The sequence below is a fragment of the Megalobrama amblycephala genome, linkage group LG21 (genome assembly GCF_018812025.1).
Source record: "Megalobrama amblycephala isolate DHTTF-2021 linkage group LG21, ASM1881202v1, whole genome shotgun sequence".
Taxonomy (NCBI): domain Eukaryota; kingdom Metazoa; phylum Chordata; class Actinopteri; order Cypriniformes; family Xenocyprididae; genus Megalobrama; species Megalobrama amblycephala.
Window position 1 is genome coordinate 13,042,831 of NC_063064.1, and position 23,978 is coordinate 13,066,808.

General features: G+C 35.2%; 1 protein-coding gene across 1 annotated transcript in view; it reads right to left on the reverse strand.

The window, feature by feature from the left end:
* Window positions 1-858: 858 nt before the first annotated feature.
* prkcdb (protein kinase C, delta b) overlaps window positions 859-23,978 on the reverse strand; it is a 28,244-nt gene continuing 5,124 nt past the window's right edge. Inside the window, exons 2-16 of the mRNA XM_048172525.1 lie at window positions 15,326-15,452; window positions 14,888-15,154; window positions 11,232-11,397; window positions 10,005-10,036; window positions 9,644-9,729; window positions 8,383-8,512; window positions 8,163-8,263; window positions 7,890-7,977; window positions 7,345-7,481; window positions 7,091-7,264; window positions 6,027-6,118; window positions 5,856-5,918; window positions 4,588-4,915; window positions 4,314-4,442; window positions 859-2,085 (exon numbers count right to left, since the gene is read on the reverse strand). Of these exons, the coding sequence (XP_048028482.1) occupies window positions 1,927-2,085; window positions 4,314-4,442; window positions 4,588-4,915; window positions 5,856-5,918; window positions 6,027-6,118; window positions 7,091-7,264; window positions 7,345-7,481; window positions 7,890-7,977; window positions 8,163-8,263; window positions 8,383-8,512; window positions 9,644-9,729; window positions 10,005-10,036; window positions 11,232-11,397; window positions 14,888-15,154; window positions 15,326-15,434 (2,061 nt within the window). The 5' untranslated portion in view covers window positions 15,435-15,452 and the 3' untranslated portion in view covers window positions 859-1,926. The remainder of the gene's footprint in view (window positions 2,086-4,313; window positions 4,443-4,587; window positions 4,916-5,855; window positions 5,919-6,026; window positions 6,119-7,090; window positions 7,265-7,344; window positions 7,482-7,889; window positions 7,978-8,162; window positions 8,264-8,382; window positions 8,513-9,643; window positions 9,730-10,004; window positions 10,037-11,231; window positions 11,398-14,887; window positions 15,155-15,325; window positions 15,453-23,978) is intronic.

A 23,978-nucleotide genomic window follows, 5' to 3' on the forward strand; every position in this document is an offset into this window, starting at 1 on the left:
AGAACATGCATTTTCATAATAAAACAGCCAAAAGGAAACAAACTATTCCTTTTCTAAAAATGGTTAAAGTTGTAGAAATGAAAGTAGCTTTATGGTCACAATTTTAGCTTAGAACTATTTAGTGTGGACCAGAGAGGTGCAAAGAAAGAAAAAGTACAATAATTTAATATTTCTATCAAGAAATTGTGGCAAAAAATTAAAAGATAATCAAAAAATAAATTAATATTTGAAAAAATATAATGTCAATCAATCAGTTATACATTCCTCACAGGTCACATGTGACAACGGACATGTTTACAAGGACATGATTTATAAAAGAAAGATAAATTGTAATATTATTAGTACCTCTTTAAAATATCATAAGCATTGAATATCGAGTCACATCTGTGTACTAACATGTTCACGTGCTTCCTTCCACGAAGCTTTGACCCAGACATCTTTCAGAGGGACAAACTGAAATTAAACAGCTCTGGTCATGTGACTGTTTACACCCGCCATGTAAAAATGTTCACATGAAATCAAGACAGGCTGCGCTTTCATTTATAGTTGGCACTTCTGTGTAAAATACATCAACAGCTTTTTTTTTTAGACACTTTAGCATCAAAAGTACATTTTAGTTACGCACATAAACGATGGATCTGAATTTGCTGAAATGCTTCTGGATCTTTAGGTGTAAAGAGGCTTAACATGCAGTTTACAGCTATATCCGCTAGATGGCAGTAATTTCAATCTTTTCGAATTAGTTTAAGCGTCTGTGACGGTCTCTGATTGTGGCTCAGCGAAAAGTACACTAAACAAACTCCTCCTTGTCACTTCCTTAGAAAAAAATGATCAAAACAATACGTGTTTGAACATAAATTAAATTGTAATCTCCTTAAAACTTTATTCATTTTGAGTGGCTACTCGGTAACATGGGATTTTGGCAGAAACTATTATTACTATGGTGAAGTTGTCACAAACGCAAACGCAACACGACAAAAGTCAAAATTAAAGATGAAGAAACCTTTAATGGTGTTGAGTGCTGATGAGTAAATTCAGTAAAAAAAAAAAAAAAAAAAGAGCATATTACCAACAGTAACAACAGTTCAGAACAATATACATATATTGTTATATACAGTATCATACCTTATTAAAATACCATCATTAAATAACAGTACATATATTTATACTCTCACTTGCTCAGGAGATGTATATCCTCCACCCATCGATATTCTGTACCAATATATACTACCTATTACAGTACCATAAAAGTAAACCTATGCATGAACAAGATGTCTAGCAAGAAGATTTCTAAAGTTTTCTTAGTGCAGAGGTTTTAGGTTCACTTACACAAGACTTCCATTATTTATAGATCCATAGTGAAAAAAACACTATTTTGTGTGCGTTCAGCAGAGCTTATGTCCGCTCACACTAGGAAAATCAGCATCGTAAAATTACATCTTACACTGAAAAAAATTGTTTCAGATCAACAATAAAGAAAAGATACAAATCATCCCACAAATAAACCTTAATATGAGAGTTTAACAATGAAACGTAGGAGGGCGAACACGAGTGTTAAGAAGGCCACTATTCAATCAAATTGCAAAGTCCCAGCATATTATACAGTCCCTTTCTCTCAGAGTCCCTTTTTAAGTTAATTTTTTCTCTCTGTGAATATGTGTGTCTGATAGTAAGGGTGTTATTTAATCCCATGAACATGTATATGTATATCTATGTTAGGGATATTACAATAACAAATATAGTACATCATTAAACTTCTTTTGATTAAAAGTTTTGATCATTTAATTAAAAGACAACATAAATACGGCATTATCTATTTGCACCATCCAGAAAGTATACCAAGTGTAACACTGGTTGAGCTCCTGGCTCCTGTATGCCATTTATGATTTGAGCGGGGCAGGTTTAGAGGATCCTGGCCAAAATGTCTCATTTCTCCAGAATGGTGTCCATTTTGGGGTTAATGAAAGAGAAGCCATTAAAGGCAGTCTGGTCCATAGAGTCAATCAGGTTCTTGTCGCATTGAGAGAGACGGGGCTTTTCGCTGAGGAATTCCCGGTCAAAGTTGCTACAGTCGTTGGGGGATTTCTGCAAGTAGAGGAAGAGAGATGTAAGAAAATAATCCTGAAGTCACATTCAAGACTTTCTGTTGGTGACTAGATCACAAGATCACAACGTCTGTTGTTTTTATCCACATTGCAATAGCAGAACAAACAAATAAGACCAAGAACAGCCAAAAAAATAATAAATCATGGTTTTTCAGATTTCCCCACATTTTACTTTCATCATTAGTTCTTTTGCAGTTTAGGAATATTAGTATACTGGAGATAGGAATAGTAGGAATAATAGTGCCATGAGTGGGCGGGTCAAGTTTCTGTCAAGGCATTATTGACGTGTACTGTAAGTGTGGCAATCTGCGGTATGACATCAGTGACTTGTTAAAGTTGCTGAATACATTTTCCATTTGGACTGGGAAGTTTTGTTTCCCTGAAAGTCACAGTATTTTTTCCATTGTAAATCCAACTCTTATCTCAACAGATTAAGGAAAATCTGATTCCTCATGACATGATATGACCCCTTTAAAAGAGATTTCCTGTTATTGTAATGTAATCATAAGGCAAAGGTTATTAGTTTATCATTAACTGCTAAACTAGCTAAACATTTATGACAGATATTTTACTATTTGATTTGTTCAGTACATTCCTGCACCATATGCAATAAGCTGTTAAACAAACACAGAATCACTTTGCATTATTTATATTTATATTGCATTACAAGCAATGAATCAGATTCAGTCATAAAATGAATAATGCCCTCATTGCAGTAAGTGTTATTTAAAGACTATTAAAGTATTTATTTATATTTTGAATTTGCCTTTATTTTTAGGGGGGGGGGGGGTTTGTTCAAGTTTTAGCAATTTTGTTGTGTGCTTTTGTCATTTTTTTTTTTAAATATTTCTATTTAGCTTTAACTTTTAATTTTAGTTTTAGTAATTTTAGTACTTCAACTTACAGCAAACTTATATTATTTTAGACAGAGTAGTGGCCAAAAGTGATGTCCGGCCAAAGAAAATTGACATCTTTACACTTTATTCAAATTTTATTCATGTTTCGCAATGAAACATGTCAAATTGTGCCAACATAACTTTTGGCCAGGCTGCCATACAAAGAAATTATGAAAACATGCAAAAACAGAAGAGAACCAATTAAATATTAATAACTTATTATGCAGAAGCCAATGTATGCTTTTTCCTGTGAGCTTTTTGTTTTTTATGCATTATGTTACATAGTAAAATTAAACCTGTAGCTGTACTTGGCATTTTTTGACAAATAATTTTGTCAAATAAATACCTTAACTAAGTTTAGTGTTTTGTTCTTCCCTCATATTTAAAAAAGATTAAACAATATATTTTCCTCATATTTTGATGGTTTTAATCGAAAATATATTCCCTTCCAGACATCACTTTTGGCCAGTACTATATATATTAGGGCTGTTCAACAATAACCATGGTTATCGTGTACAAAATAAGAGTCTGTGTTTACGTAATATACGTGTGTTTGTTTTGTGTATAATTATTATGTATATATAAATACACGGTTATCGTTGAACAGCCCTAATATATATCTATATCTATATCAATATCTATATATATATATATATATATATATTATATCTATCTATCTATCTATCTATCTATATATCTATATATATATATATATATATATATAGTCAATAAAAATTTATTCAGACACCTTGAACATTTCATTCATTAATACAGTTATATTCACTATAGTTTAAAAAAATGGTAATAAAATATGACAAGATCTCAGAGTTAAACTGTCAGAAAAAAATAATCTTAATTATATCAGATAACACTTAAGCAAAACATGGTCAGGTCAAAGTGTCTGAATAATTTTTGGTTCCAAAGTTTTATAAATTTTACTGGTTGTCCACTATATGAAGAATTTTATGTCACAGTTTACTTTATTTTGCTATCCTCACTTACATAAATGAACTATAGGGTCCTGCACCCACTAGTAAAAATATAACAAAAATATCAAAAACGTCTGAATAATTTTTGGTTTTACTGTACATATATATATATATATATATATATATATATATATATATATATATATATATATATATATATATATGAAAGAGAAAATTTTTAATAGTTTTCGTTTTAGTTATCAGTAACAACACTGAATAATAAATGAATAATCTATAACCTGGCTGATCTGTCAGAGTTATGTCACATTTGTGGGGTAAATAGTTTCCCAAGCTTTTGTTCAAATCAAAAATACGAATCTTACCACTTTTGGCTTGAATGGCGGAGACACCTCTCGTCTCTCCAGTGCAGGCCAGTTGATTGTCTTGAAGAAAGCATGTCCACGGATATTTCCCACAACACCAAGCCGCCGGGTGGGATCCCTCTCAAATAACTGTGAAAATGTAAAAGGAACAGTTTTCAATTTTGAGAACATAAACTTCCTGTAAGGGTGGCAGGCCAGTACAAGTAAGTAAATGATTCCATAAAGCATCAATACTGACAGCGTTCATTAAGATAAATCAGTGGGTCAGACTCACTTTCTCCAGCAGGTCTTTGGCCTCCTTGGTAATCCATCGTGGGTAGTGAGGTACATCCATGCGGATAGACTCGAACAGCTCGTCCTCATCATCGCCCTGGAACGGCGACTGGCCAATCAGCATCTCGTAGAGAAGCACGCCGAATGACCACCAGTCCACAGAGAAACTGTATTTCTGTCCCAGCAGGATCTCAGGAGCAATATAATCTGGTGTGCCACAGAATGTGGTAGCTCTGTTTTCTCCAAGCATGTTCTCTTTGCACATCCCAAAGTCTGCAATCTTAATATGTCCATCCTTGTCCAGCATCACATTGTCCAACTTTAAATCTCTAATTAGGTAGAAAAAAAAAAGACATGAAGTCCACATGAGAGTTATACGGCTCAAATGTTTGTGGTCGGTAAGATTGTTTAATGTTTCTGAAAGAAATCTCTTCTGCTCACCAAGGCTGCATTTAATTGATCAAAAGAACAGTAAAAACAGTAATATTGTAAAATATTATTACAATTTAAAACAATTATTTTCAATCACAATATATCGTCCCCTTGGAATTATAAGGTTCTATCTGCATTCTGAGCAGTTCTGAGATATTTTTTGAGACTTCGTAGACCTTTTTGTTTCTAAATAAAAAGTCCCAAAACGTACACAACATTAAAGTTGTCACAGAATACGAATATGTGAATAACTCAATTTTGACAAAAATGTCCAAGGGGACAATATTTTAAAATATAATTTATTCCTGTTATAGCAAAGCTGAATTTTCAGTACTTCAGACTTCAGTGTCACATGATCCTTCAGAAATCATTCTACTGCTGATTTCACAGTTGTGCTGAATAATATTTTTGTGGAAACCATAATACATTTTTGTGTGATTCTATGATGAATTGAAAGGTCAAAAGTACAACATTTATTTGAAAAAGAAATCTTTTGTAAGATTATAAATGTTTTTACTGTCACTTTTGATAAATTTAATGCATCACTGCTGAATAAAAGTATTAATTTCTTTTAAAAAAATCTTGAACTTTTGAATGATAGATAGATAGATAGATAGATAGATAGATAGATAGATAGATAGATAGATAGATAGATAGATGGAAACTATCTATCTATCTATCTATCTATCTATCTATCTATCTATCATGATGGTAGATAATCATAATCATAAGAGTTTCTTCAATGAGTATAAATACACAATAACAGATTTATCAATTTTGGGAGCATCTCTTTTGAGAGAATCCACAGTCATCAGACTGCAGGAACATTCATCTCACCTGTATATAATGCCTTTAGAGTGGAGGTACTGTAGTCCACAGATGATTTCAGCAGAATAGAACCTGTGACAGGAAACAGATTTAACCAAAACACTTGCTGATGTTTAAAAAAAAAAAAAAAAAAAAAAAAACCTGTTTAGAGATCATTTATTCAGAAGGCATGTCACTTACGTGGCTCTGTACAAATCAAACCGCCCCTTATCCTGAATGTGGAACATCAGGTCTCCTCCATTCAGATACTCCATCACGAAGAATAAGTGCTCCTATTGATAAACACACAGATCAGCATCATTACTGAAAGTTAGTGATTTGTGACAATATATGACCTTATTGTATGAGCCTGACAGAGAGAAAAAAAAAATTAAAAACTGACTGCGAGGCAATTTCACATAGTAGTCTTTTGTGTAATTCCCCTCCATACATTCCCATATTGCAAAGACACAGATATGCATCTGCTCAAAGCTATATAACATTATTCATCATATGGTATAAACTCTCAAATAAAACAAGTTACTTACATCATTCATGTGTTTACAAAATTCCATGCCATTCACATAATGTTCAACGTCAAACCCATTGTCCCTCATACATGCCACGGCTGACATGCTGATAAGTCATGGAAACATAGCAAGTGTAATGGGGCGAACTAGTTCTTCAGCATACATGACGGTAATGATAACAAAGCATTGCTCTAATTGCTTTGTGTAACATTTGATTTACGTCATTTGACAGAAAAAGTTTTCACTTTGTAGGACCACATTCCATATTCCTCAGTATCTTAGCACTTCCAAAACAATAATAATAATAATAATAAATAAAAAAAAAACACCTAGACATAATACAGTCTTCTAGATAGTCATTGCAACAATATTTAGGGCATATTAGTGTGTGTCTTTGTACGTCCTTGTATAAACTGCCATTGAAAAGTTCAGGGTTGGTACGATTCTCTTATGCTCACCAAGGCTGTATTTATTTGATGGAAAATACAGTAAAAACTGTAATACTGTGAAATATTATTACAATTTTAAATATCTGTTTTCTATTTTATTATATTTTAAAATGCAATTTACTCCTGTGATGGCAAAGCTGAATTTTTAGCAACATTACTCCAGTCTTCAGTGTCACATGATCCTTCAGAAATTATTATAATATGCTGATTTTTTATTATTATGATTGTGAAAACACTGTGAAAATGGTATTGTACGTGGAAATTTATTACGTGGAAGAACACTAACCTTCGACTGAAAGGTGCAGAAGAGGTGTGTAAGAAAAGGGTTTTCCCAGGCTAATGCTAACACTCTTTTTTCCACCATTGTGCACTCCACGTCATCGTCCATAAGCACAACATCTTTCTTCAGGGCCTTTACAGCAAAATATTCTCCCTTTCCTTTGAGCTCGGCCAGCAACACCTAACAGGACATGGGAACTGTTTAAAGACTGGCCTTCATAATAAATCAATGTAGAAATCTGTACCCTGTGGGTTCCTTACCTTTCCAAAGCTGCCTTTGCCCAGGACCTTATGGAACACAAAGTTGCTCATGGAGACGCGGGATGGGATGGTGCTGCTGGGAGGGGCAGGGGTCGCATCATCCCATAGTTTGCCATACTGAGAGGCCTCCGCTAACACTTATAGACACAAATATGTCCACACATTAATAACCAAAAGTGAAATAAAACATTGATTTCATTGGTTTTTCCATGTTTTTATTAAGATTCTGCTGCCACAGAAAATTAATTTGAGAAAAAGTGACATCATATATCCACTAAAAATCACAATGACACCAGCTTGATGAAAGTCATTGCAAAATTGGCACAGAAAAGACATTAGAAATGAGAAAAACTTTATTTGCAGATGTCACAGTTAGATATTTCCTACTTAAAATAAATGTATACAATTTTTAAATGTGATATAATTGTCTGAATATGTTTTTCAGCCAATGTCTATTTCATTAAAACCAAAGCTAATCTAATATAATGTATCAAAGCTAAAGGGAGCAATAATGCAGCAGGGAATATGCAGTAATGGAAACTCACCACTAGGGTCCACTGGCATGTTTTTCTCTATGGCTTGATAGATTCCAATTTCCGACAGAGTGGGATCTGGACGCTTTGTGGAAGATTTCTAAACACAGTAAATGAAAATAGTAAGCATGTCAGATTTTGTCTGCTTTATTTCTGGGAGTTTGTTACATACTAATAATACAGAGAACATGTCAAACATAATTCCACACATCACAATCCCAAAAATGATCTTTTAGGTTCATAAAATGCAAATGTTATTGCAGGGCAACTGGTTGAATCACTTACCAGGCTAACTTGAGTCAAAGCCTCAGCCAGGAGCTTCTGGTTGATTCCGCAGAGGTTGGCAACCTTGGACTGGCATTTATGATGGACGTTCATACTACATTCTGAACAGAGAGAGTTAGTTACATTAGATATTAAAAACAGAGAAAGAGACAAATACATTGTGAAACGAAGGGGAAAAACAAATAAGAGACAACCATCAATAAAACAACATCTTCCTTACCTTCACACTTGAGGCCTTGTTTGACCATTCCCCACAGCAGACTCCCACAGTGGTCGCAGAAGGTCGGACTCATGTAGTTATGGGTCTTGAAGCGATGTGGCATGTCAATCTTAAAGCGCTCCTTCTGAAACTGCAGCAAATACAGAAACCATCAGCATCAGACTGAATCGAAATGTTCGTGGGCACAGATGCAACATCTAAAACGCCTCATGATGGTTCTGATAGCCTCATGGACCCCAGAACTGCCCACTGGGACTACTGTAATCAGAGACTCCGGACCAAAGTATTGCTAAAAACTTTGCCGAGATGTTAAGTGTGATCAACTGGTTATAAGAAGGCAAAATGACACAGACGTATTTACAACATGGCTGCTCTGCTTTTATAATGTCATGAGTTTCTATTGATTACTGACAGACTCTGATCCCCGGCTCTGTTCATTATTGGAAACAGAAGGACTAGCCCTTTGGAACTGCAAGTGATTTTTTTTCTTTCCAAGTCCTTGTTAAAATTTGACCATTACACCCAAAACAGTTAAACAGGCATCGGGGAGATACATACTTTATGATATGATATTTACAGTGCAAAGCCATAACATAATCATATACTGTGTCATATATAATATGTATTTACAAAAGGAATAACAATCATGGAATCATTATGATTTTTTTTTTTAAATGTTTTTAAAAGACATTTTTAAATCCAGCTCATCAAGGCTGCATTTATTTGATTAAAAATACAGTAAAAAACAGTAATATTGTGAAATATTATTACAATTTAAAATAAAAGTTTTCTATTTTAATATATTTTAAAATGTCATTCACTCCTGTGTTGGCAAAGCTGAATTTTCAGCAATTCTTTCAGGTTTCTTTGATGACGACAAAGTTCAAAAGAACAGCATTTATTTGAAATAGAAATGTTTTGTAACATTCTAATTGTCTTTAATGTGTCCTTGATGAATAATAGTATTCATTTCTTAAAAATCTTACTGATCCCAAACTTTTAAACTGGTAGTGTGTGTATAGATATACACACACTAGCTTTTTACAATATATATATATGTTATAAATTAAATTAATATTGCATCAACAGTAAGTTTTGTTTTGCTAAATACTGCTTTTTAAATTGGTTTTAGATCAATTAACAACTGACAGACCAACCCCCTACAAAACTGCTTCGGACCCCGTCATGGTCCCGGACCCCTTGTTGAAGAGCCCTGATTAAGTGTGATTCGATGTCAGAGATTCAGGACTCTAAAGCTTACCACTGTATCTCGACTGTTGGTTGCTGTTCCTGTGCATCTCCCAATGATCTTATCAATGCACTTCTTGTGAATGGCCGCATTGCATTCTGGAAAAGAGCAAGGTGTATTGTGAGCAAATTGCCTTCTGATTAATTTAATGGTACAAAATATCTTATTAAAAACAGATTTCAAATGGGCCCATTATGGTAATTCCACATAGGAGGATGCTTTATGTAAAAAAAACAGGTCAAAATGTAACATATGACTGATTTTGTTGTTCAAAGAACAAATCTTCTAACATGTATAGTATAGTATGTGTGTTCTTACTAAGAAACAGATGGGAGTGTCTACAACAGATCACGAAAGCTGTGAAGATACTTACGCCTACATTTGTAGCCTTGCTTGTTGAGACCCCTAGAATGCAAAAAAAAAAAGAAAAAGTGTTGGATTAATGATATTTCTACACAGCAGGTGATAATAGACTGTTAGTACACAAATGGTATAAATTTGAAACTCTTATTAGGGAGACTTTGGAGCACTGACTCTCTCCAACACATATACAGTAAATTATATACACAGTGTGAACAAAGCACTAAAGCACAGCAATCTGTCTCATGCTGCACAGGAAGGAGACAGCCCAAGGGACTCTGCTGAGGCGGCTGAAATATCAGAGGAAAGTCAGAGCGCGCTTGCGCACACAAACACAGATGCTATCCAATACTATGACTTACAAACACTCACGCCAAGATTATTGCTCCCAGGCGCTTCTGATTACTTACAGATATTACTTTCTTATGCCTATATGAGATACAATTTTGAATCATTTCAGATTTAAAATAGAGATGAAATAATATTTTTTAATTGTCTAATGTTAGTCATGCAGTTACTGGCAATTTATGAAGCTTTTTTTTAAGTCAAAATGACTAATCTCGCTGGAACCCCTCTCACTGGACTAACCTGTTATAGTACGGCAATTAGAGGACTATGCGTCACTTTGACTGAGAAGTACCTTGCTTAAGGGCACATCAGAGCTGCATTGTAATCTCAGTAATTCTCTAGTTTCTGGGTCATTCCAATTTGGTATTGAACCTGCAAACTTTGCTTTCGCAGCCTAGATCACGAACCACTATCCATTAACAGACACTGCTGTTGCTAATACATGGGACCAGGTGAAATACTGCTGTGCCCTAGTAAAATATTACTAATAAATCCTTATATGTAAAATTGAGATTACAGTACACCCAAATGAGAATTTTTTCTCTGATATTTTAGCAATCAAGTGCAGTAGAATCAAAACTAGTGTAGCAATGGCTAAGTCATCTCTAGTAGGGACCAGTTCAGAATATCATATTTAATACTATAAGAATTGGTCTCTTTTAAATTAGAAATGCCTTGAAATAGCAATGTGGAAAAAAGGAAACCCTGGCATCCACCTAAAACACACTAGGATGAATGGTGGCAAAAGTATTCTCTAGTTAACACTAGCTATTAAATATTATATTTTACTGTTAGTGTGTGTGTACAAGCTATTAGATGTGGGATGATTACTGTGCAATAAAAGGGCATCTGTATTAGCATTTTTCTTTAATCCATTTATTTATTTACTAACCACACAAACTCCCTGCAGACTGAGCAGAAGGTGGGCTGTTTGAAGAAGGTGGCTGTGAACTCGTGGTTCTTGATGAAGTGAACCTTGGCCTGTTTGATGGCTCCTCTTCTTCTGTTTATTGTGAGGATGCCATCTTCCTCTTTCGCAGTCATTGAGGACTTTGAATCTGTGAAGCAGGTCAAAACAGGGTCTTTTGAAATAGACAATTTATTTTCTTAACTGAATTAAAATGAGCTTTACTTGCAAACTAAAATGACATTACATTGCTACATGATATTTTACCAGAAAATGAAAAGTGTCAATCTATTCACTGTTATGTTCAAAATTAATTAGATTTTCTTAAAAAAAAAAAAAAAAAAAAGGGAATAAAATGAAAAGGTAAAGTAGAATAGAAATTATAAATTGAACCCTGCTAAATAACGTCTTTCGTGTTCACGGGCAAAATTTTGGAATAAATGTCCCTTAAATAGGACATTTATTAATAACTTATGCCTAAACGGTAGCACTTTATTTTACAGTCCTGTTCACCATGTACATACTGTGAACATATTATAGTAATTGCAATAACTGGGTAATAACTAGGTACCAAACCTGAACCTACCCCCTAAACCTCACCTTAAAGGGATAGTTCACCCAAAAATGAAAATTTGATGTTTATCTGCTTACCCCCAGCGCATCCAAGATGTAGGTGTCTTTGTTTCTTCAGTAGAACACAAATTATGATTTTTAACTCCAACCGCTGCCGTCTGTCAGTGGTATAATTCAAGTCAGCGGGAACTTGGACTATAAGAGTAAATAAAACACGACAGACAAATCCAAATTAAACCCTGCGGCTCGTGACGACACATTGATGTCCTAAGACACAAAACGATCGGTTTGTGCGAGAAACCGAACAGTATTTATATCATTTTTACCTCTAATACACCACTATGTCCAACGGCATTCATCGTGAGGTCTGATCGCGCTCTGACAACGGCAGTGATGTCTGACACTCATTGAAGTATATGCGCGAGACATCACTGCCGTTGTCAGAGCACGATCAGACCTCACTAATCGAGTGATGAATGCAGTTGGACATAGTGGTGTATTAGAGGTAAAAAATGATATAAATACTGTTCGGTTTCTCACACAAACCGATCGTTTCGTGTCTAAGGACATCAATGTGTTGTCACGAGCCGCAGGGTTTAATTTGGATTTGTCTGTCGTGTTTTATTTACTCTTATAGTCCAAGTTCCCGCTGACTTGCATTATACCACTGACAGACGGCAGCGGTTGGAGTTAAAAATCATAATTTGTGTTCTACTGAAGAAACAAAGACACCTACATCTTGGATGCGCTGGGGGTAAGCAGATAAACATCAAATTTTCATTTTTGGGTGAACTATCCCTTTAACCCATGTAGTTACCCAGTACTGTCTTAGGTAAGTACATTGTAAGTACACCTAAATGCACATACTGTAAAATAAAAGTGCAACCGCCTAAACATTAACTTCCCTGGGTTTCAGATACTAAATATGTGGTGCATAATGATAATTGCATTTATGATGCCTTCAGCAGTTTTATAGATTACTATCAACTCATTTCCTGCTGAGAAACAAAACTTGGTTGAGGTTGATGGTTTTGCCCTCTGGCACAGTGCCAGAGTGTATGACAATTACTGTTGGAGTAAAAAGACAAGCCTTTCCAAAATATCACTGTGACAATCTATGTTTTTACAGTGCAGTAACAACCAGTTGTATATTTTGAGATATAATAATATGCTATAATGGTAAAAATAAATAAATAATTTGATGAAAGAAAGAGGACTGAAAACAAAATACCAGCATGAAAACATGAGTAAGACAGCATGAGTAAGCATAGACAAGACAGATAGCAGCTGACAGGACTGAGCTGGTATCTGAGGGTGGTGAGATAATGGAAAAAAAAGACTGAATTTAAAGAAAGAGGGGAAAGCCAAAGTGGAACAAAGGGAAACAAAAGGAGGAGTTGCAACTTATAGAAATAGTCACAAGGCTTCTATGGATTTCAAATTTAGGTTTTAAAAATATTAGTTTTTTGCCAATCAGGGCAGAACTTGATTCAGAAAAAGATTATTTAGTTTATGCAAGTCATTTTAAATTAAAGTAGACAAATACAAAAAAAGGTTTGAAAGAGATTTTCTTTGGTTCAAAAGTTTGTGGTTAGTAAAGTGAAAAAAATTAATACATTTATAGAATCAGGATGCATTAAATTGATCAAAAGTGAAAATAAAGATATTTAAGATGTTACAAACGAAATATCACGGTTTCAACTGTTTTCAGCATCAATAATAAGAATTGCTTCAAATCAGCAAATCAGAATGATTTCTGAAGGATCATGTGACAATGAAGACATACATTTTAAAATTGTAATACTATTCCAGCATTAAGGCCCGTTCGAAAAAGATAACAATAAAGATATAGTTCTAAAAATCTTTCTCAGTATTAAAGAATAGCAGAGTTCACACCACAACCATAACGATAACAGCACAGAGAAACAATATCCTTAGAAACATTTTCAGAATGATTTTATCCAGCCGATGAACGATAAAAACACTGACAGCCAATCAGAATCAATCCTGCTGTAATGAGCTTGAGCATTTAAAGTGACAGACAAACATGGCTTAGAATAAACAGTACGATATCGTCGCTGGCGTGCACACTAATATAGTTATCTTTATAGTTAGCATTCTTGGTGTGAATGGGCCTTAAAGGGTTAGTTCACCTAAAAAAGAAAATTATGAACCTTCGTTCATCTTCGGAACACAAATTAAGATCTTTTGATGAAGTCTGAGAGGTTTCTGTCCCTTCATAGAGATCCAAAGCAACTACCACTCCAAGGTCCAGAAAGGTAGAAAAAACATTAATGAAGTACTCCATGTGACTCCAGTGGTTTAATCTCAATTTTATGAAGCGATGCGAGTGCTTTGTTTGTGGAAAAAAACATAATTTACCACTTTACTTACAAAAATATTGATCTGCAATGCGCATTCACGAGAGCTTCACGGCACATGCGTGTTGTGTTCAGAATCAGGTGTCAACTCAAGGCACATGCGCGAGTGTTCACGAGAGCATCACGACATGTGTTTTATTTACAGACTCACGCATCAACTCAAAGCACATGCAGGAATGTTCACAAGAGCATCATGACGCATGTGTTTTATTTACAGACTCGCGCATCAACTCAACGCACATGTGCGAGTGTTCACGTGAGCATCACGATGTATGCGTTTTATGTTCACGTGAGAGCTGACACTGTTCCATGAACTCACTTTGAATAATATTATTTTGTAAATAAAATGGTAAATTATGTTTTTTTGGCATAAACAAAGCACTCATGTCACTTCATAAAACTGAGTTTAAGCCACTGTAGTCACATGGAGTTCTTTATTGATGTTTTTCCTACCTTTCTGGACCTTGAAGTGGTAGTTGCGTTAGATCTCCATGAAGGGACAGAAATTTCTCAGACTTCATCAAAAAGATCTTAATTTGTGTTCTGAAGTTCAACGAAGGTCTTACAGATGTGGAACGACATGATGGTGAGTAATAAATGAAAGAATTTTCATTTTTTGGTGAACTAACCCTTTAATAGACATCTTTTAAAAACTTTTGAACATTGTATACCCTTACATGTACCCACCTAGGTCTGTATCCTCGACAAAGAACTGGACAGACATCATCACCTTCCCAGAGGGCTGCAGGTCCACCCAGAACTCTGCACGACCATTGCCTTTTTTGCAGCGCTCGGCGATGACAGAGACCCCGACCGTGGCCTCCGACAGAGGCTCCTCTGCTGTCTTCATCAGGACCACCTGTATGACTCTGCCTTCATAGATGTGTGCGTCAAATGGGGATTTCCATGCAGGGTACATGGTGGGCTTCCTCTGGACCAGCGTCTTCCCTCGCTCTGGGTGGACAAAGAGAGGAAGAAATGCTAATGAAATCATGATGCCTTTTAAGATTCCACATTTTAGCCAAATTCTAAGGCAGCACTGCATACTGAAGCTGAGAAGACAATCCCATAATGTGAATTTTACTTTACAGAAAGCATTATGCTCTGTTTAAAAGCTTTACTGACCTGTGCTGAGCGATTCCTTCATTTTGATGGCACAGAACGGTTCCTCTGTCATAGGAGGAAGGTCTCCCAGGTTAAATTCATTGAAGGCAATCCGCAGGAACGGAGCCATGGTGAGAGATCACTGTGCCTACATACAAAAGAATGAAAATCGATGAAGATCAGAGTTTGCTGGAGGTTGGCAGACATTTCTCACCCAAAGAAATTGTTTGTTTTTCCCCCCTCAAAAATAGTAGAAGCACCACTTGCTTTGGCAACAAACACTGATATAGGCAATGATATAACGCAGTATTTCTTAGAAGATGTGCAAAATGTGACATGCGTGATATATATGTGTGAGAAGAAACAGGAAGTGAGCTATACTGAGTGTTCAGTTCATCCTTCCCAATATACAGTGGAGAAATTATGAAATATGCACATTTTTAATTCTTAAATTGTTATGCTAAAAATATAATTTGTAATAAATTCTAAATTAGAAAAATGAAAAATAAAAGCACTATTAATAGGTCTCGGAGGTTTGGATTTTTTGGGATTTTACATAAACTACAAAAAGTGTTGGGCAGGCAAAAAATTATTTTAACGTACAGTATACTATCGTTCAAAGATTTGGAGTCGAGAATACCTAAATTAATGTTTTTGAAAGAAGTGTCTTATGCTCACCAAGGCTGCATTTAAAATACAGTAAAAACAGTAATATTCTGAAATATTATTACAATTTAAAATGGCTTTTTTTCCATTTTAATATATTTTAAAATGTAACTTATTAGTGATGATAAAGCTGCTTTTTTAGCATAAAATATTCATTACTCCAGTCTTTAATGTCACATTATCCTTCTAATATGCTGCTCAAAAAAAACAACAACAAAAAACATTTCTTATTATTATCAATGTTGAAAACAAGAAAATTCAAAAGTACAGCATTTATTTGGCATAACAATCTTTTGTAACATTTTAAATATCTTTACTGTCACTTGTGATCAATTTAATGCAGCCTTGCAGTAGTAAATATATTTTCCTTGTCAGTTTTACAGTTTTTTTCAACTGCTTACACACAAAATCCTTACAAACACCAGAACCACACACCAAATCTGCAAAACCATACACTAATTCTCAGCCTTTGACTCAATTTTCAATTTCATAAAACACTTTTTGCACAACACACACTTCTCTATGTAACACAAAAATCTAATAGGAAGTATCTTGATTTCCTTTTTCAAACACAACCATTGTTTCTGATGCTTACAGTTTCAATATTGCTTTCGTGTTTACCGTGAATTTTTCAACATCTCTCTGCCAATTACTTTCAATCTTGTACAGAAATGTACATAGGAGCTCATGAAAGAAGAGCTTTAGGTTTTGAATAACTGTGTGTATATGATATATCCAAAAATAGAATATTATGGCAAAGGTGTTTGCAACGTAAGACAAATGTTTGTAATATTTTGAATGCAGTGCTTCATTTTGCAAGAGATGTGAGGCATTTAGTGTGTGCAATTCTTGGATTTGTGTGTAAAGTTTTTTTTTTTTTTTTAACAAGAGGCAAAGATTTGAAAATGTGTGTAAGCAGTTGAAAAGAACAGTCAAAATTCACTAAAGTTTCAGCATTATTGCTTCAACTTCCTATTGCAAAACTGTGTGAAACCTACTCTGTTCCGACGCTTCTGCTTGCATCACACTCACTGCGGCTGACCAGCCAGTTTTGTTTTCCTAATAAGCACAATGGTAGAGCAGAACCTAAATAATTTGATATTTTTCATAGCCAGCAAATTACATCATTTTCCAATTCCGGCCACTCAGGTAGGACCAGATTCCTGCTGGTATTACTGCACACACAATGGCTCACAGAGCTTTGCCAGGATTCTGGGACACAATTGGCCTTTACTTGGTTTCACAAATTAATCACAGGGATTAAGGGCTTAAATAAACACTGCACACACACTGCACACAATGGAAAATAAAGTGAATGAAAAACAGAAATTGCAGAAGTGCAGTTTGTATGTAGTAATATGTCACACACAAACAATCAAAATTGACTTGCAAAAATTATGTTTATCAAAAAGGTTTCCTGAACATTCCACTCATCTGTCATTGGTCAGACAAACAGATAGCTCCACCCTTAACTCATGCCATTGGTTGAATCAGCGTTGCTGTTGCCAGCAAGACAATTGACCCTTTCAATGCCCAGAAAGCTACTAAAGACGTATTTAAAACAGTTCATGTGAGTACAGTGGTTCAACCTTAAAGGTGCCCTAGAATTGAAAATTGAATTTACCTCGGCATAGTTCAATAATTAAGAGTTCTGTACATGGAAATCACATACAGTGAGTCTCAAACACCACTGTTTCCTCCCTCTTATGTAAATTTGATTTGTGCAAAAGACCTCTGAAGAACAGGCGAATCTCAACATAGACTGTGACGCAACAGTCGGGATCATTAATATGTACGCCCCCAACTTTTGAATATACCAGCCCACGTTCAAGGCATTAGACAAGCCAGTATTAACATCTGGAGCAGCACAGCAGAGTCAACAGACTTTATGCAGGTAAGCAAGCAAGGACAATAGCGAAAAATGGCAGATGGAGCGATAATAACTGACATGATCCATGATTACATGATATTTGTAGTGATATTTGTAAATTGTCTTTCTAAATGCTTTGTTAACATGTTGCTAATGTACTGTTAAATGTGGTTAAAGTTACCATTGTTTCTTACTGTATTCATGGAGACAAGACTGTCATTATTTTCATTTTTAAGCACTTGCAGTCTGTATAATTCATAAACACAACTTCATTCTTTATAAATCTCTCCAACAGTGTAGCATTAGCCGTTAGCCACGGAGCATAGCCTCAAACTCATTCAGAATCAAATGTAAACATTCAAATAAACATCATACTTACATAATCTGATATGCTGCATGACGAACACTTTGTAAAGATCCATTTTGAGGGTTATATTAGCTGTGTGAATTTTGTTTATGCAATGTATTATAGAGTTGCGAGCTTGGGGGCGGGGAGCGCGAGCATTTAAAGGGGACACGCGCTGAATCGGCGCATATTTAATTATGCCTCAAAATAGGCAGTTAAAAAATTGAATAATAAAAAAATCTATGGGGTATTTTGAGCTGAAACTTCACAGACACATTCAGGGGACACCTTAGACTTATATTACATCTTGTGAAAAAGGATTCTATGGCACCTTTAATTTTATGAAGCAACGAGAATACATTTGTGTGCCAAAAAAACAAAATAACGACTTTATTCAAAAATATCTAGTGATGGGCGAATTCAAAACACTGTTTCATGAAGATTCAAAGCTTTACGAATCTTTCGTTTCGAATCAGTGGTTTGAAGCGTGTAGCAAACTGCCAAAGTCACACCCTCCAGTGGTGAACCATTGAAATTTCGAAACACTTATGATGTAACAAAGCCTCGTTTATTGAAATCACATGACTTTGGCAGTTTGATACACGCTCCGAACCACTGATTTAAAGTAAAAGATTCGTAAAGCTTCGAATCTTCATGAAGCAGTGTTTTGAAATCGCCCATCACTAGATATTGTTGAATAAAGTCATTATTTTGTTTTTTTGGTGCACAAAAAGTATTCTCGTCACTTCATAACATTAAGATTGAACCACTGTAGTCACATGAACTGTTTTAAATATGTCTTTAGTACCTTTCTGGGCATTGAAAGTGTTAATTATCTTGTTGGCTCACTGAGCCATCGGATTTTATGAAAAATAACTTAATTTGTGTTCCGAAGATGAACGAAGGTCTTACGGGTGTGGAACGACATGAGTGTAAGTAGCCTAATTAATGACCGAATTTTAATTTTGGGGTGAATTAACCCTTTAAGTCCACAAAAAAAAAAAAAAAAAAAAACACTCTACAGCTAAAACACAGATAGAGCAGCTTTCTGTGTCTGGATAGCTTTGTCTCATAATCGCTAAGAGTAAATGTAGAGCAAGTGGGACTATTTGTAAAACCACCCATGATGGTGTGCTGAGAGACTAATCGAGATGTTGCTTGATGGTCGATTTGCTGATCTGACACACTTTTAGGCGTTGAAACCACTTGTAAGTGTTGAAACCATTCACATGAGTGACTAGTTTACATCTGCAGGGAGGGCAACCAGAAACTTTAGTCTGTGTATGCAACACCATAAAATGACAGAGGTAATGCATGTATGTTTCTCTGTAAGTTTCAAAACATAAAATATTCATGTCCCAACCCAAAATAAAGAATGTTTCATTGTGAAGACCTTTTTATGGATGTGTTATATTATGATATAATGCTCTGAAACACTTGGTGTCCCGAAGCTTAGAAATTGCATGCCCTAAAATTGTCCTAAAAATGGATGTTATTGGACTAATCTGTGTCACACACAGTATTAAATAATGATACAGAGTAGATTTAGATCATTGCTGAAGGTTGTGACAGAGCCTTGCTCCACAAATTATATAATACATGAATTATATCATCATAAAAATGGTAAATTGAGTTAATTGGAACCAGCTGTAAAAGCTCCCACACAAACTCTCATGTACAGAGGGGAAAAATCTGGCAATATTTGTTTTTATCGCCTCTATTCTACATGGTGATGATGTGTTATATACTTAAACATGTACAGCTATAATAGAGAGAGTGTGAAAGATCAAAAAATAATCTGGGACCACACGCACACTATGACAAAAAATGCATTAATATCAGCTAATAAAGCACTTACTCAGTCAAACATAAACCTCTTACACTCAAAGGCATATGACTACAGAAAAAAAAATTGTTTCCCTGGAGAGAGTGGAAAAAATGAGCCCATGCAGCAAGGGAGGGGATGGAGAGAAAATGAGGAAAAAGTAGAAAGGGGGGATGGAAGAAAGAAAGCATTGAGTGGCATACTGGAAGTTTAATACGCTTGCTAAAAAAACTCGTACACCATTCATATACTTGATTGACAGCCTTACTAATGTAGTCTATTCACCACTCCAACTTGTCTACAAATCATGATTTGAGTGCACAGAAAACACGTCATTACGATAAGGTTTTACGTCATCAATATTAATATGAAATGAGTAAGTGTGCCAGTCTCAACAGACAGTGTGTGTGTGTGTCTTTTCAGTAGCCTGGTTCCCTCAGCGGTCTATTAATCTGTCAAGAGAGGTCACCTCCCTCACACACAGACCGGTTGCTGCTTAATTAACACACTTCCCTCTGGTATGCTAAGTAGATGTGTTGTAATGTGTGCATAGCACTACTTTTAACTCTCATGCTAAAAGTGGTGAAACCTCCAGCTTCTATGGTAAACAAATTGAGTACAGTATTATTTTCAGATTGAACAAATGCATGCAATAAGGGTAGAAAGATGAGGAACAGACAGATCCTCTTTAATAGGCAACACTTCATCTTTAAGAAGACACAAAAATGAAGGCCAAAGCAGATAATGATGCACTTACTCAGTAAAGTCACGGCCACAATATCTATATGGCAAGGGCGGGGCTCCATATGAAGTAGATGTAGACTAAGTAGACTAGATTTTGCCTCAAAAGTGGATGTGATTGCGTAACTGGACTAACTAGCAAACCAATCGCATCGCAGAGCATCTCAAATGTTGTTTTGAGCCAAATGCCGGTCTGTCATCAAAATAATTTGGTTTAATTCCCTCCCAGAAGCATCTCACATGATTGCATTCTCAAATACCAGGCATTCAAAAGATAACATGACAACGTTTATTGCCTTTCGTCTGCGTGCTCTGAGATGCAAGTCATTTATGATGTAGGAAAAAAAATTCATCTATTTTTATTACAGATATTTTGTGAGAATTTCCCAGGGAATGACAAATTTGTTCTCTAGAAAACGAGATGGAAACGGTGCAAATGTTTTATGCAATATTCCGATTTTGTGCTTAAGTTACATTTGCACATTTGGATGTAAACATAGCTATTTTTTTCCATGTTAAATACTTTCTTCTATCCCAGTTTAAAGGATGAGTTCACTTCAGAATTAAAATTTCAAGATAATTTACTCACCCTCATGTCATCCAAGATGTTTGTCTTTCTTTCTTTCTTCAGTCAAAAAGAAATTAAGACATTCCAGGATTTTTCTCCATATAGTGGACTTCAACAGGGTTCAGCGGGTTGAAGGTCCAAATTGCAGTTTCAGTGCAGCTTCAAAGGGCTCTACACGATGCCGACGGGTCTTGTCTAGCGAAACGATCGAAAAAATTGGACCTTTCCAACGTGATTACATAATGCGTGGCACATCGAAGAGCTAGTGCAAGATGAGCATTTGTGGTTAAAAACTATATGATTCGTGTAGAGCCCTTTGAAGCTGCAATGAAACTGGATCTTCAACTATATGGAGAAAAATCTTGGAATGTTTTCCTTAAAAACCTTTTATTTCCTTTTGACTGAAGAAAGAAAGACATGAACAACTTGGATGACATGGAGGTGAGTAAATCATCATAAAATTTTAATTCTGAATTGAACTAATCCTTTAATGTTCAAAAATAACAAGGTCTATATAAGTAAGATTAGCTGATTTCCCCCAAAAAATGTTTTAATACTATAGTACATTATACTATAGTGTAATACATAAAATATGTAAAAAGTAATTTTTGGCCACTTGTAACAAACCTGGACTCATGTAAGCCAAAATGTTTACAGCAAAACAAATGAAAGATGCAGGATTGTTTTGTTAGTTTGAGCAGCCAGACCAGCCAGACACAGCAACACTGGCGTGTTCAGGAAATGTTAATGCATTAAACATTTAAGTTACACATTAAACCTTTCGCTCTTGTATTATTCTGCCCACTACGCTCACTGCATATTTTTAATTCTCTCACACACACACACACATTAGATAGACTTTTACAACTTAACGTGTTTATATATTCATAGAGTGAGATAAAAGTAAACATATTTGGCTTTCATTTGGGATGCTGGAAGCACTTTCACGGATTTCACATTTGCTTAAAACTCCATATAGATTGAAAACATGAATCATCTACATCTTCTCCCTTTATTGCTTTTCACTTTTCACCAGTTTTATCTATCAGACACATTAGCTTAAAACTCCATTTAGATTGAAAACATGAATTCTCTAAATCTCCTCCCTCTGTTGTGTTTGACATTTCCCAAGTTTTATCTATTGGACATATTCGGTTTTTCTTTCTGTAAGATATTAGTCTCAGCTCACACAGGCTGCATCTGTTCTGGGGATCTCTCTGTCTCTGTGCAGGTGTTTGCGTAGAAGTAATTGGTGAGAATTACAGTGTGTAGTGCCGGCCCTGTATAAGAGACTCGCTCTGTTCTCTACCCTGCCTCAGACAGCTGCTCTGCTCACCTTTTTTTTTTAACCTCCTACAGTCTCCAAGGCTGGAAACATACATATATATTTCAGATGATCTCACTAGATCAAATGGAAAACAGGTTGAAACTTATGAATAGATACTCAACGTTGCTTTTCTTCCATATTGTAATGTATTTATCTGAAAAAACATTTCACCTACAACACACAAAGTCTGAAAGTGAAATTTAAATCTGAAGCATTAAAGTAGTATTGAAGTAAGATATATCTTATATCTTGCATCATCAGAGAAGATACAATAACTTCAGGTGATAAGAATGACTTTAAAAAACACATTTGGACTTAAATTGTTTTCTTACTGTGTGTAAAAACCTGAAGAAAGTGAGCTATTTTGACTAACATCTATATATGCATTCAAGATAGATAACACAGCTGCTTTACCATATAAAAGACACCGTTGTGAAATTATAAAGTGCTTTGCACTGCAAGATCTTTCATGACTATGGACTATTTCACGGTATTGTATTTGCCTGCGCAATAAGCATGAAAAAGGGTAGACTGTACAGAACAATTCAAACAGGTTAGTCAGAAAATGAGTCTGATGTGGAATGAATGTAAGGCGAATGCGATGCAAGAATGTGAAAGTGGTGAAGAGAACCTGAAAGTTTATAAAGAGTACAGTCATGATTCAGAGAACATCAGGAAACAGGTTAGTCCAGATGTTGCGGTTGCATATTTCTATAATCACATTTGTGAATATAAATGTTTACATGGAATTACATGCAAACAGCTGAGTTCATAGTCAGAGTTCAAGGCATCATGCTGCTGTTTGTACTTTGCTAATGTACAGCAAAAATAATCTGCCAGGCTCCCAAATTCTCCCTCATAATACAGTTCAGAAATGCAAAATCCTCTGTTTGAAGTTAATAAATAATGTGACGTTAGCAATCCATTTCCTTCCGGAAAATGGCACATTAATGTGAAACTTGAAATACAAGAAAATTATTATAAGTAGTATAAACATTGCTAAAATAGTCAACATGACTACAGTGGTTCAACCTTAATGTTATGAAACAACGAGAATACTTTTTGTGCGCAAAAAAGGGAGATAAAAAACCTCTCGGATTTCATCAAAAACATCTTAATTTGTGTTCCAAAGATGAACAACGGTCTTACGAGTGTGGAACGACATGGGGGTGAGTAATTAATGACAGAATTTTAATTTTTGGGTGAACTAACCCTTTAAGACCAGGAACTTGCATTAGTAAATTGTCCTAATTTGATTTCATGTTGACATTATACCTATTTTAATGTTAAAGACACTACCGTTTAAACGTTTTGGGTATCAAAAATACAGT